The sequence below is a fragment of the Oncorhynchus kisutch genome, linkage group LG10 (assembly GCF_002021735.2).
Source record: "Oncorhynchus kisutch isolate 150728-3 linkage group LG10, Okis_V2, whole genome shotgun sequence".
Lineage (NCBI taxonomy): Eukaryota > Metazoa > Chordata > Actinopteri > Salmoniformes > Salmonidae > Oncorhynchus > Oncorhynchus kisutch.
In genome coordinates, this window is record NC_034183.2 from 60,266,852 (window position 1) to 60,280,951 (window position 14,100).

General features: G+C 44.5%; 1 protein-coding gene and 1 pseudogene across 2 annotated transcripts; one reads left to right on the forward strand and one right to left on the reverse strand.

Moving 5' to 3' along the window:
• Nucleotides 1-90: 90 nt before the first annotated feature.
• LOC116375887 (ubiquitin carboxyl-terminal hydrolase 37-like) lies at nucleotides 91-10,882 on the reverse strand. Of its 2 annotated transcripts, XM_031834396.1 has the most exons (10): nucleotides 10,608-10,882; nucleotides 5,022-5,596; nucleotides 4,845-4,924; nucleotides 4,703-4,745; nucleotides 4,406-4,525; nucleotides 4,090-4,221; nucleotides 911-1,049; nucleotides 647-783; nucleotides 385-478; nucleotides 91-288 (listed from the first exon to the last, which is right to left on the reverse strand). In XM_031834396.1, the coding sequence occupies exons 2-10, from the start codon at nucleotides 5,504-5,506 to the stop codon at nucleotides 205-207; spliced, it is 1,314 nt and encodes a 437-aa protein (XP_031690256.1). In that variant the 5' UTR covers nucleotides 5,507-5,596; nucleotides 10,608-10,882; the 3' UTR covers nucleotides 91-204. The 2 variants fall into 2 exon arrangements, with proteins under 2 accessions (XP_031690256.1, XP_031690257.1); XM_031834397.1 differs by lacking the exon at nucleotides 385-478 and having other exon boundaries at nucleotides 182-288.
• Nucleotides 5,505-13,982, forward strand: LOC109897365 (myosin heavy chain, embryonic smooth muscle isoform-like; annotated as a pseudogene).
• The last annotated feature ends 118 nt before the right edge of the window (nucleotides 13,983-14,100 follow it).

Below are 14,100 nucleotides of genomic sequence, written 5' to 3' on the forward strand. Positions count from 1 at the left end.
GTGCCTTCTATAACTGCCTTATCTTGATCCGCCCACGGGCAGGCATTCACAAAGACAGACAGACAGACAAACATTCACATACACAGACGAGCAGGCAGGCGTTCACACAGACAAAGGAATCAGTCTTGTACTCAAATCAATAACCCAGTTTGGTGAGTTAGATCAGGACTGTCAATTGTAATCTGAGATGATGATGGGGGGGACTCACCGGGGCAGCGTGAGGAAGTGCCTAGTCACAGATGCTGTGCTGCCTGAGCACACCCTGCATGCACACTCTAACGCAGATGGCTAGGTGACAAAGGATAGCAATACAATTATGAACATTATGACATTAATGATAGTGTTCCTTGACATACTAACTCTTGGTTTAAGCTAAGTGCTGACCTTAAAGTAGAGGTCCAGGCTGTGTGGCAGGTAATGGCTCAGGCTCAGTGACAGGTGATTATAATCCTCCTGACCATACACTATAACTCCACAGCTTCAGAAGTACAGAGAGAAATGCATCAGCTATCCAACACAAACCTTTTGATCCCTCTACACACTATCTTAATGCTTTACCTCTGTATCCTGCATGTTATGCTGACATTAAACCTCCTCACAAATGTGATGACATCAAGGTACACCGTATACAAATGACAGCTGTTACCTGGTGCAGGTACGGGAAGTCTTCAGCTTGAATTCTAACTGCTTCACGGGGCAGGTGTATGGCTCTGGTGAGCCCTTTAATGCCATACCCTCCTCCTTCAGCTGAAAGAGGAGGAGCAACACACATTCATGGGCATCCTAAGAGAAGAATGGGAAAGAAGCAGAAAATACATCAACAACTACAACTGAAACAGAGCTGAGGAAAAACACTGTCACGTGTCCCAGGTTTATTGTTAAGTGAGTCTTTTAGCAAATAATATCTTACCTGTTCATAGTCTTCCTCATAGTCTTCATTGACAACGGAGAGACAGCGCTTGACTGTTTGAAGGATTTTCTTATTTTCCTTGTTCTTAGCATTAACAGTGCCTCCAGAAAGCCTGGCCTGATGTAACTCGGCAAAGCAGCTGTGGAGGGAGTCAAAGAGCATGCATTCATGTTTCACTCTCTCACCTTGGCCACAGATTAGCTCTGTGCTTCTACTTTAGCCTCTGATCAAATATGATTCAACTGATTCCTGGCTGTGACAGGAAATCATCTCTGGTGTTAATCAGAAGCTGAGTTGGGTGTGGTTTTATCTTAAAAATCATATGAGGCACTAAGAGTGTACGAAGGACAATATATATCCATCCATCCATACATACTTACATTCATACATACAGTGGGGCAAAAAAAGTATTTAGTCAGCCACCAATTGTGCAAGTTCTCCCACTTATAAAGATGAGGCCTGTAATTTTCACCATAGGTACAGTTCAACTATGACAGACAAAATGAGAAATAAAATCCAGAAAATCACTTTGTTGGATTTTTTATGAATTTATTTGCAAATTATGGTGGAAAATAAGTATTTGGTCAATAACAAAAGTTTATCTCAAAACTTTGTTATATACCCTTTGTTGGCAATGACAGAGGTCAAACGTTGTCTGTAAGTCTTCATAAGGTTTTCATACACTGTTGCTGGTATTTTGGTCCATTCCTCCATGCAGATCTCCACTAGAGCAATGATGTTTTGGGGCTGTTGCTGGGCAACACAGACTTTCAACTCCCTCCAAAGATTTTCTATGGGGTTGAGATCTGGAGACTGGCTAGGCCACTCCAGGACCTTGAAATGCTTCTTACGAAGCCACTCCTTCGTTGCCCAGGCGGTGTGTTTGGGATCATTGTCATGCTGAAAGACCAAGCCACGTTTAATCTTCAATGCCCTTGCTGATGGAAGGAGGTTTTCACTCAAAATCTCATGATACATGGCCCCATTCATTCTTTCCTTTACACAGATCAGTCGTCCTGGTCCCTTTGCAGAAAAACATGCTTCACAGTAGGTATGGTGTTCTTTGGATGCAACTCAGCATTTTGGTTTCATCTGACCATATGACATTCTCCCAATCTTCTTCTGGATCATCCAAATGCTCTCTAGCAAACTTCAGACGGGCCTGTACATGTACTGGCTTAAGCAGGTGGACACGTCTGGCACTGCAGGATTTGAGTCCCTGGCGGCGTAGTGTGTTACTGATGGTAGGCTTTGTTACTTTGGTCCAAGCTCTCTGCAGGTCATTCACTAGGTGGGGGACCTAGTGAATGACCTGCAGAGAGCTGGGACCAAAGTGTGGTACTGGAATTTTTACTCACCGTTCTTGTGATCATTTTGACCCCACGGGTGAGATCTTGCGTGGAGCCCCAGATTGAGGGAGATTATCAGTGGTCTTGTATGTCTTCCCTTTCCTAATAATTGCTCCCACAGTTGATTTCTTCAAACCAAGCTGCTTACCTATTGCAGATTCAGTCTTCCCAGCCTGGTGCAGGTCTACAATTTTGTTTCTGGTGTCCTTTGACAGCTCTTTGGTCTTGGCCATAATGGAGTTTGGAGTGTGACTGTTTGAGGTTGTGGACAGGTGTCTTTTATACTGATAACAAGTTCAAACAGGTGCCATTAATACAGGTAACGAGTGGAGGACAGAAGAGCCTCTAAAATAAGAGGTTACAGGTCTGTGAGAGCCAGAAATCTTGCTTGTTAGTAGGTGACCAAATACTTATTTTCCACCATAATTTGCAAATAAATTCATTAAAATTCGTACAATGTGATTTTCTGGATTTTTTTTCTGTCATAGTTGAAGTGTACCTATGATGAAAATTACAGGCCTCTCCCATCTTTTTAAGTGGGAGAACTTGCACAATTGGTGGCTGACTAAATACTTTTTTGCCCCACTGTACATAAATACATGCATACATACATACATACATACATACATACATGCATGCATGCATGCATACATACATACATACATACATACATACATACATACACACACACATACATACATACAGTATACTGAACAAAAATATAAATGCAACATGTGAAGTATTGGTCCCATGTTTCATGAGCTGAAATAAAAGATCCTATACATTTTCCATACGCACAAAAAAGCTTATTTCTGTGCACAGATTTGTTTGCATATCTGTTAGTGAGCATTTATCCTTTGCCAAGATAATCCATCCACCTGACAGGTGGCATATCAAGAAGCTGATTAAACAGCATGATCATTACACAGGTGCACCTTGTGCTGAGGACAATAAAAGGCCACTCTAAAATGTGCAGTTTTGTTACACAACACAATACCACAGATGTCTCAGGTTTTGAGGGAGTGTGCAATTAGCATGCTGACAGCAGGAATCTCCACCAGAGCTATTGCCAGAGAATTGAATGTTCATTTCTATACCATAAGCCATCTCCAACATTGTTTTAGAAAATTTAGCAGTATGTCCAACCGGCCTCCCAACCGCAGACCACGTGTAACCACACAAGCCCAGGACCTCCATATCCAGCTTCTTCACCTGCGGCATCGTCTGAGGGGGTGCTGAGGAGTACTTCTGTCTGTAATAAAGCTCTTTTGTGGGGAAATCTCATTCTGATCGGCTGGGCCTAACTCCCCAGTGGGTGGGCCTATGCCCTCCCAGCCCCACCCATGGCTGCACCCTTGCTCAGTCGTGAAATCCATAGATTATGGCCTAATGAATTTATTTCAATAGACTAATTTCCTTATATGAATTGTAACTGAGTAAAATCTTTGAAATTGTTGCATGTTGCGTTTATATTTTTGTTTAGCACACATACATAAATAGATAAATACATACATAGATAAATAGATAAATACATACATACATACATACCACAGGAGGTTGATAGCACCTTAATTGGGGAGGACGGGTTCGTGGTAATGGCTGGAGCGGAATCAGTGGAATGCTATCAAATATATCAAACATATAGTTTCCATGTGTTTGATGCCATTCCATTTGTTCTGTTTCAGACATCATTACGAGCCGTCCTCCCCTCAGCAGCCTCCACTGACACATACATCGAGGCGGAACTTGTGTACTGTAACTATAAGCGTCTAGGTGGGTGGGTCAGTGTGTGTACAGGTGGGACAGGAGGGTGAGAGCGAGGCTGTATACCATAGCAGTTTAGAGGAGGGGGAGGAACTCCAGATGTTCTGCTGTCTCAGGATGTCTCTGCAAAATGCTGGCAGCCCCAGCAGGCACTGCAGAGCAGAGTTCATGAAGCAGGTGTTGCCAATATTAGGCAACCTGTAGGAAAGAAGCCATCAGATACACACTAATATCTGAACTGTGGACCAAAGGTAAAGTAATGAATGTATTTGTAAGGCATGAACACAAGATAACTCTGAGTACCACACTGAATTATTTAAAACAAAAAGCAGAGCTCAGAGATAAGAGTAGGTGTGTGTGTGTGTGTGTGTGTGTGTTTTACCCGAAGAGCTTGGTGTTGTCTTCGCCCTCTTCTGTGCAGCTCTGCTCCCCCAGCTGGGTGCTACTCTTGCTGACCAGGTTGGGGAGGCGAGCCATGGCTTCCCGAGACCTGACCAATGGCCTGGAGGAAGAGAGACAGGGTAGAGGCCTCAGTAGCAGTAGCTCAACACCAATCGGTCTGTTTGAACACTGTTTTAATGTACAGGCATACATATATTCCTTACCATGTCAGGGTGTGAGTGACCACTCTTATGTAGAGTTGAGTGAGATGAAGGTGGCTATTGTCTACAGTACTTACCTCTCCAAGGAGTCAGAGGAAGCCTTCAGGTCAATGGAGGCCTCTGCAGAGAGAGACAGAGAGACGGAGAGCGGTAAGAGAGAAGCTTTGTCAAAGATGAATTGAGAAAAATAGCACCAAAAAATGGCACCCGTTTACAGACCTGCAATGCCAGCAAATAGGGGTATCATTCTCTTTGGAACAACTGCTCCCACCTCTTTGACCTCAGAGCTCATAAGATCTCTGTAAAGACACACAGACATATGCATTAGGTTAGCTATATTATATTGGCTTTTTCATTTCAATGGTTGGCATGAAATGTGATATCAGGCTGCAGTACCTGGCAGTCTCACTGTCTTTGTTGGTCTCTCCATGGTGGTCCAGGGGGTTTGGAGAGGAGGACTGGGGGGCAGGGGAGGAGACGTGGGTTGTGGAGGAAGGGCAGGCAGGACTGAGGGGAGTGGCAGAGGAGGAAAACTGAGTTGAGACAGCCAGGGAAACAGAAGAAGCACTAAAAGGGGAGGAGGTCTGTGATCCTTCCAATGAAGAAGAAGAAGAAGAAGAAGAAGAGAGAGATGACATGTGGAGAGAGGAGAGGCAAGAGAGGCCGAAGAACTTGGAGAGAGTGGAAGGGGATCTGGCAGGGGATCCAGGGGGTGAGGGGGATGGAGTGCCGATTGGTGTTCGGCCAGACAAGGGGTTGAGGGGCGTCAGAGATGTTGTAGACGGTTTCAAATGGAAAGAAGAGACAAAGGAAGAATCAAGTTGGTGGTGATCCTTTACGTTCTTCTTCTCCCGGTTTTTCCAAACTGACGCAGTTACCATGCCGGCATCCAATGACGTCAGTTTGGGTGGGATTGGGAACGGCGATGGACAGCGGCTCCCAATCCCGAGGCGAACTCTGCACTTCTTTTTCTGTTTGGAGAAACATTATATATGTTATATTTGAACTAGCAGCAAATGTCACAAATTGCCTAGTAATATAAAGGTAAAATAAAAAATAAAAACATTATCTGACCATAAAATAAAGAATTTGTCGCCCAATCATATTGAATTCTGTATCATAGGCAGACAAATAGCAAAAATAAAACCATTGTAACCATCATACAGTTATACCCTCTGTCCCAAATCCTGCCATTTGGCACACATAAATAGACAATGAAACAACTAGGAATAGCTGAAAAGAATAGAATATACTCTAAAGCGTAACAGAATTAGACAAATTCTAGCCCAGAATAGACATATACCTTTTTACAGCAACACAAACATCCCATTTCAGTGTATTTGTAGACTATGCCTGGGTTTGCAGAACATCAAAATATGTTGCCTATTTCACATTGTGATGTCATAAACCAAATTATGATGCGCCTGTCTATGCGTTACCAGCGTAAATAGCCAACAAATCACACACACCAAAATGTTGAAAAATAATTAACAAAATGAATTTATCGTGTATTCAGAGTTGGGATATGGGAAGAGTCTAGGACATTCGAAGTAACGTTACTGTCTATCAGAATCAAAACAACTTTTATTGGCCAAGTGGCCTACATTCACACATTCACAGAATTTGACTCGATGAATTGGTGCTGCCAGCAATAGACAAACGTAAAGACACATTTACAGTCTATACAATATACAGTAAACATAAAACATATTTATTAGCTTCTATCTTCTTAAGATACTTGAGAGTAACATTTTATTATGGAAAGTAAAATGCCTATTTCACTTCAGTTGACGATCATCTGATACAGATCGAACGTAGCTTTGCAATGGTTGTTAGGAGGACCTTTGAAAAAGAAAAGGAGAGCTGCACACTCTAGCTCAGACTCAATAATTTAATAACCTAATATTGTCACGTTCTGACCTTTGTTTTGTCATTATTTAGTATGGTCAGGGCGTGAGTTGGGGTGGGCAGTCTATGAAAAAAAAGTAAAAAGAAAAAAAAAACATTTTCGTCTTTTGAGCTTCTAGTCATGAAATCTATGCAGCCTACTCAATCACTTTTTATAGCTACTGTTTACAGGCCTCCTGGGCCATATACAGCGTTTCTCACTGAGTTCCCTGAATTCCTATCGGACCTTGTAGTCATAGCAGATAATATTCTAATCTTTGGTGACTTTAATATTCACATGGAAAAGTCCACAGACCCACTCCAAAAGGCTTTCAGAGCCATCATCGACTCAGTGGGTTTTGTCCAACATGTCTCTGGACCCACTCACTGTCACAGTCATACGCTGGACCTAGTTTTGTCCCATGGAATAAATGTGGTGGATCTTAATGTTTTTCCTCATAATCCTGGACTATCGGACCACCATTTTATTACGTTTGCAATTGCAACAAATAATCTGCTTAGACCCCAACCAAGGAACATCAAAAGTCGTGCTATAAATTCACAGACAACACAAAGATTCCTTGATGCCCTTCCAGACTCCCTCTGCCTACCCAAGGACGCCAGAGGACAAAAATCAGTTAACCACCTAACTGAGGATCTCAATCTAACCTTGCGCAATACCCTAGATGCAGTTGCACCCCTAAAAACCAAAAAAATGTCTCATAAGAAACTAGCTCCCTGGTACACAGAAAATACCCGAGCTCTGAAGCAAGCTTCCAGAAAATTGGAACGGAAATGGCGCCACACCACCAAACTGGAAGGACGGTACCGTGCAGTACCGTAGAGCCCTTACTGCTGCTCGATCATCCTATTTTTCTAACTTAATTGAGGAAAATAAGAACAATCCGAAATTCCTTTTTAATACTGTCGCAAAGCTAACTAAAAAGCAGCATTCCCCAAGAGAGGATGACTTTCACTTTAGCAGTGATAAATTCATGAACTTCTTTGAGGAAAAGATTATGATTATTAGAAAGCAAATTACGGACTCCTCTTTAAACCTGCGTATTCCTCCAAACCTCAGTTGTCCTGAGTCTGCACAACTCTGCCAGGACCTAGGATCAAGAGAGACGCTCAAGTGTTTTAGTACTATATCTCTTGACACAATGATGAAAATAATCATGGCCTCTAAACCTTCAAGCTGCATACTGGACCCTATTCCAACTAAACTACTGAAAGAGCTGCTTCCTGTGCTTGGCCCTCCTATGTTGAACATAATAAACGGCTCTCTATCCACTGGATGTGTACCAAACTCACTAAAAGTGGCAGTAATAAAGCCTCTCTTGAAAAAGCCAAACCTTGACCCAGAAAATATAAAAAACTATCGGCCTATATCGAATCTTCCATTCCTCTCAAAAAATTTAGAGAAGGCTGTTGCGCAGCAACTCACTGCCTTCCTGAAGACAAACAATGTATACGAAATGCTTCAGTCTGGTTTTAGACCCCATCATAGCACTGAGACGGCACTTGTGAAGGTGGTAAATGACATTTTAATGGCATCGGACCGAGGCTCTGCATCTGTCCTCGTGCTCCTAGACCTTAGTGCTGCTTTTGATACCATCGATCACCACATTCTTTTGGAGAGATTGGAAACCCAAATTGGTCTACACGGACATGTTCTGGCCTGGTTTAGATCTTATCTGTCGGAAAGATATCAGTTTGTCTCTGTGAATGGTTTGTCCTCTGACAAATCAACTGTAAATTTCGGTGTTCCTCAAGGTTCCGTTTTAGGACCACTATTGTTTTCACTATATATTTTACCTCTTGGGGATGTTATTCGAAAACATAATGTAAACTTTCACTGCTATGCGGATGACACACAGCTGTACATTTCAATGAAACATGGTGAAGCCCCAAAATTGCCCTCGCTAGAAGCATGTGTTTCAGACATAAGGAAGTGGATGGCTGCAAACTTTCTACTATTAAACTCGGACAAAACAGAGATGCTTGTTCTAGGTCCCAAGAAACAAAGAGATCTTCTGTTGAATCTGACAATTAATCTTAATGGTTGTACAGTCGTCTCAAATAAAACTGTGAAGGACCTCGGCGTTACTCTGGACCCTGATCTCTCTTTTGAAGAACATATCAAGACCATTTCGAGGACAGCTTTTTTCCATCTACGTAACATTGCAAAAATCAGAAACTTTCTGTCCAAAAATGATGCAGAAAAATTAATCCATGCTTTTGTCACTTCTAGGTTAGACCCCTGCAATGCTCTATTTTCCGGCTACCCGGATAAAGCACTAAATAAACTTCAGTTAGTGCTAAATACGGCTGCTAGAATCCTGACTAGAACCAAAAAATTTGATCATATTACTCCAGTGCTAGCCTCTCTACACTGGCTTCCTGTCAAAGCAAGGGCTGATTTCAAGGTTTTACTGCTAACCTACAAAGCATTACATGGGCTTGCTCCTACGTATCTCTCTGATTTGGTCCTGCCGTACATACCTATACGTACGCTACGGTCACAAGACGCAGGCCTCCTAATTGTCCCTAGAATTTCTAAGCAAACAGCTGGAGGCAGGGCTTTCTCCTATAGAGCTCCATTTTTATGGAACGGTCTGCCTACCCATGTCAGAGACGCAAACTCGGTCTCAACCTTTAAGTCTTTACTGAAGACTCATCTCTTCAGTGGGTCATATGATTGAGTGTAGTCTGGCCCAGGAGTGGGAAGGTGAACGGAAAGGCTCTGGAGCAACGAACCGCCCTTGCTGTCTCTGCCTGGCCGGTTCCCCTCTTTCCACTGGGATTCTCTGCCTCTAACCCTATTACAGGGGCTGAGTCACTGGCTTGCTGGGGCTCTCTCATGCCGTCCCTGGAGGGGGTGCGTCACCTGAGTGGGTTGATTCACTGTTGTGGTCATCCTGTCTGGGTTGGCGCCCCCCCCCCTTGGGTTGTGCCGTGGCGGAGATCTTTGTGGGCTATACTCAGCCTTGTCTCAGGATGGTAAGTTGGTGGTTGAAGATATCCCTCTAGTGGTGTGGGGGCTGTGCTTTGGCAAAGTGGGTGGGGTTATATCCTTCCTGTTTGGCCCTGTCCGGGGGTGTCCTCGGATGGGGCCACAGTGTCTCCTGACCCCTCCTGTCTCAGCCTCCAGTATTTATGCTGCAGTAGTTTATGTGTCGGGGGGCTGGGGTCAGTTTGTTATATCTGGAGTACTTCTCCTGTCCTATTCGGTGTCCTGTGTGAATCTAAGTGTGCGTTCTCTAATTCTCTCCTTCTCTCTTTCTTTCTCTCTCTCGGAGGACCTGAGCCCTAGGACCATGCCCCAGGACTACCTGACATGATGACTCCTTGCTGTCCCCAGTCCACCTGGCCATGCTGCTGTTCCAGTTTCAACTGACCTGAGCCCTAGGACCATGCCCCAGGACTACCTGACATGATGACTCCTTGCTGGCCCCAGTCTACCTGGCCATGCTGCTGCTCCAGTTTCAACTTCCACCTGACTGTGCTGCTGCTCTAGTTTCAACTGTTCTGCCTTATTATTATTCGACCATGCTGGTCATTTATGAACATTGAACATCTTGACCATGTTCTGTTATAATCTCCACCCGGCACAGCCAGAAGAGGACTGGCCACCCCACATAGCCTGGTTCCTCTCTAGGTTTCTTCCTAGGTATTGGCCTTTCTAGGGAGTTTTTCCTAGCCACCGTGCTTCTACACCTGCATTGCTTGCTGTTTGGGGTTTTAGGCTGGGTTTCTGTACAGCACTTTGAGATATCAGCTGATGTACGAAGGGCTATATAAATACATTTGATTTGATTTGATTTGATATGTTTGTTTTTCTATGATTTGGGGATTTCTATGTTTCGGCCTAGTATGGTTCTCAATCAGAGGCAGGTGTCATTAGTTGTCTCTGATTGAGAATCATACTTAGGTAGCCTGGGTTGCACTGTTTGTTTGTGGGTGATTGTCTATGTTGATTGCTTGTTTCAGCGCAGTTCGCATTAGCGTCACGGTTGTTATTTCGTTTATTGTTTTTGTATAGGGTTTTAGTGTTCAGTGTTTTCTTTATTAAAATTAATGATGAACACATACCACGCCGCATTTTGGTCCTCCGATCCATCTCGCCTCTCCTCTTCAGATGAAGAGGACGACCGTGACAAATATCCAACCTTTCCGACCGACAAACTGTCTTCATCAGCGTATACCGTCAGGAGCACCTTAACACAGATGGATATATTAATCTCTGACCGTACCTCATTGAAAAGGTGCCACTCGGTCTCCCGGGTGGCGCAGTACTGTACTGCAGCGCCAGCTGTGCCATCAGAGACTCTGGGTTCGCGCCCAGGCTCTGTCGTAACCGGCAGCGACCGGGAGGTCCATGGGGCGACGCAGAATTGGCCTAGCGTCGTCCGGGTTAGGGAGGGCTTGGTCGGTAGGGATGTCCTTGTCTCATCGCGCACCAGCGACTCCTGTGACGAGCCGGGCGCAGTGCGAGCTAACCAAGGTACCAGGTGCACGGTGTTTCCTCCGACACATTGGCGCGGCTGGCTTCCGGGTTGGATGCGCGCTGTGTTAAGAAGCAGTGCGGTTGGGTTGTGTATCGGAGGAAGCATGACTTTCAACCTTCGTCTCTCCGGAGCCGGTACGGGAATTGTAGCGATGAGACAAGATAGTAGCTACTACAACAATTGGACACCACGAAATTGGGGAGAAAAAGGGGTAAAAAAAGAAAAAAGAAAAGAAAAGGTGCCACTCTGCCTAGTGACTGTAAACAAAACAAAAACTAACGTTAGTACATTTGTATATTTTCTGTTCTGTAAACCCAGTTGGTCGCCACCACACCAGTCACAACTGTCAACAGATAATGACATAAATGCAAAGCATCATTTGTTCTCGCAGAGTAGATTGTAGATCCTACTACCACCAGGGAACAATCCATTATTCAGCCCTACCATAAAAAGTACCCTTATCTCTCTCCCACTTTCCCCTCTCTCCTTCATTCCCTGTTTTCCTCTCTCCACCTCTTTCTTCCCCCTCTCCTCCCCCAGGTGGACACCCTGACCCTGGAGCTTGTGGCAGAGCGCAGCATGGCCCAGAAATGAGAATGCGCGCCAGTAGCTGGAGAGGCAGAACAAGGACTTGCGGGCCAAGCTGGGCGAGCTGGAGGGCTCCGTAAAGAGCCGGTTTAAGGCCTCCATCACTGCCCTGGAGGCCAAGATACTGCAGCTGGAGGAGCAGCTGGAGCAGGAGGCTAAGTGAGAAACACAGCAACTCTCTTATAACAACTCGATACCTTATTAGACAATGTGATATAGGAGACCAAGACTCAGGAGTTCATGAGGGCCTTAGAACAAGCTCAGCCCGTTGGAAGAGGTTCTTGAATGTGATCTAAATGTTAATGTGATCAATGTAATGAGTCAAAAGCAATCTTAAGAGATGTACTTGAAGATCTATGACTGACAGCCTTTGTTACAGTGCGGTTCCTGTGGTGCTCTAACTGTCCTATGACCTCATTCCTCTGTCCTCCTATCAGGGAGCGAGCAGCGGCCAATAAGCTTGTGAGACGGACAGAGAAGAAGCTGAAGGAGGTGTGCATGCAGGTGGAGGACGAGCGCCGCCATTCCGACCAGTACAAGGAACAGGTGAGGAGCTTGTCACGGAAGTTTGGACGTCCCAGATATTAAAGCTACAGTATGTAACTTTTTGGGAGACTTAACCAAATTAACAGAAATTTGAGTTATAGATATTTAATTCTCATTGAAAACAAGTCTAAGAAGCAATATGTTCTAAGTGCTCCATTTCTATGCTTTCCATTCTTAAGTTTAGTGTATGCGTGTCTTTCGGTTTTGTACAACAGCTGAAAATATATTGATTTTTGGTTATGGATTCTCTACACAATGACTGCTTGTTTTGACACAAACAGAAATTAGGCGAATTCTGCATAGTGCATTTTTAAGGTGTACACAGCTAAAGAAGGAATTCTATCCAATTCAGTACAACTTGCAAAGGTGGGCCAGGATTGGATAGGTGTGAAGATTTAGGATTGGAGTCTTTCCTACAGTAGGTTATTTCCAGTAACCACTGGACCATAGGAATGCTGAGTATTTTAAGTATTAGTATTGACTGTTCATCATTGTTGTCTGTTGTGACTCCTAGCTGGGTCAGATGGAGAAGGCCAACTCTCGCATGAAGCAGCTGAAGAGGCAGCTTGAGGAGGCTGAGGAGGAGGCCACACGTGCCAACGCCTACCGCAGGAAGCTGCAGAGGGAGCTGGACGATGCAACTGAGGCCAGCGAGGGTCTCAGACGTGAGGTCAACACACTCAAGAGCCGCCTCAGGTATTTAGAGCCCCCCACACACACACACACAAACAGTTGTGTATATTGGCCAAATTGATGGTCCTCGTTACTAATACCTCTCCTGGCCCCCTCTGTCCCCTGGAGGCCCCATCAGTTTCTCCTCCAGCCGCTCAGGCAGGCGTCAGCTGCAGGTGGAGGGAACATCGCTCGACCTCCTATCCGACGATGAGGTGGAAAACAAGACCACGGACGCCAATGCCAACGAGACGCCAGCAGCTCCCCAACCAGAGTAGACGCGCTACCTCCAGCCCACACGCAGCATGGCCTCTGCCCCCACAAACCTTACCCCTGTCCTCCTAACCCCAGACACCAGCAGTGGACCCCACTACTCTGCCTTACCCTTCTATGGCAAGCTGCAGGGCCAAGCAAATCCATCATCTCCTCCATATGAATATACCGCACATCCAGCCTTGGATTCGTGTTTAACATCAATTGCAGATAAAAGTGCATTTAAATTGCATAGGAGTCTGAGTGTGCATAGGCACTCGAAAACAAATAGCAGGAGTTTACCATAATTATGCTAAGCTACTTCCCTGGAACAGCCATTAGAATCAAACAGCCCTCTAGCTAGAATTAACCACTGTCATTTCAGCTGGTTTACTGGCACACAGGTGGACGACTGCACACAAGTCGGTAAAAACATGTGTCTTTCATGATTGTACAGTATTGGACCAGGATATGTAAAACAAAGCACAGCATAAGCGAGGGAATTATTTTTAAATGGTAGCCTAAATGATGATCCCACCAAATGTTTTCATCAAAACCACCACTGTCATAGAGATACTGCAATCCACTTAGTGGATAAAAATAACTGAATAAATCTTTGGTAGCAGGTTTGTAGTAAATTAGATTGTACCACGCCATGTTGCCTCAGCATTCCCCCTATATCTATGACCAGCAAAAGACCCTGTTAACTTTACCAATATAACCTTGTCCAATAACCCACCATTTTATATTTGACATATCAATCTACTTTAAGTGGTGTACGATAATGTGTGGAATTAGGTTTGTCAGACTTGGAACAAAGGCCCTTTTTTTTTAAAGACAGCCCAAATGTGTGCTTGACTGTCACACCCTGACCATAGTTTGCTTTGTATGTTTTGTTTGGTCAGGGTGTGATCTGAGTGGGCATTCTATGTTGGATGTCTTGTTTCTGTGTTTGGGCCTGATATGGTTCTCAATCAGAGGCAGTTATAGATATTTAATTCTCATCGTCGGATAGGAGG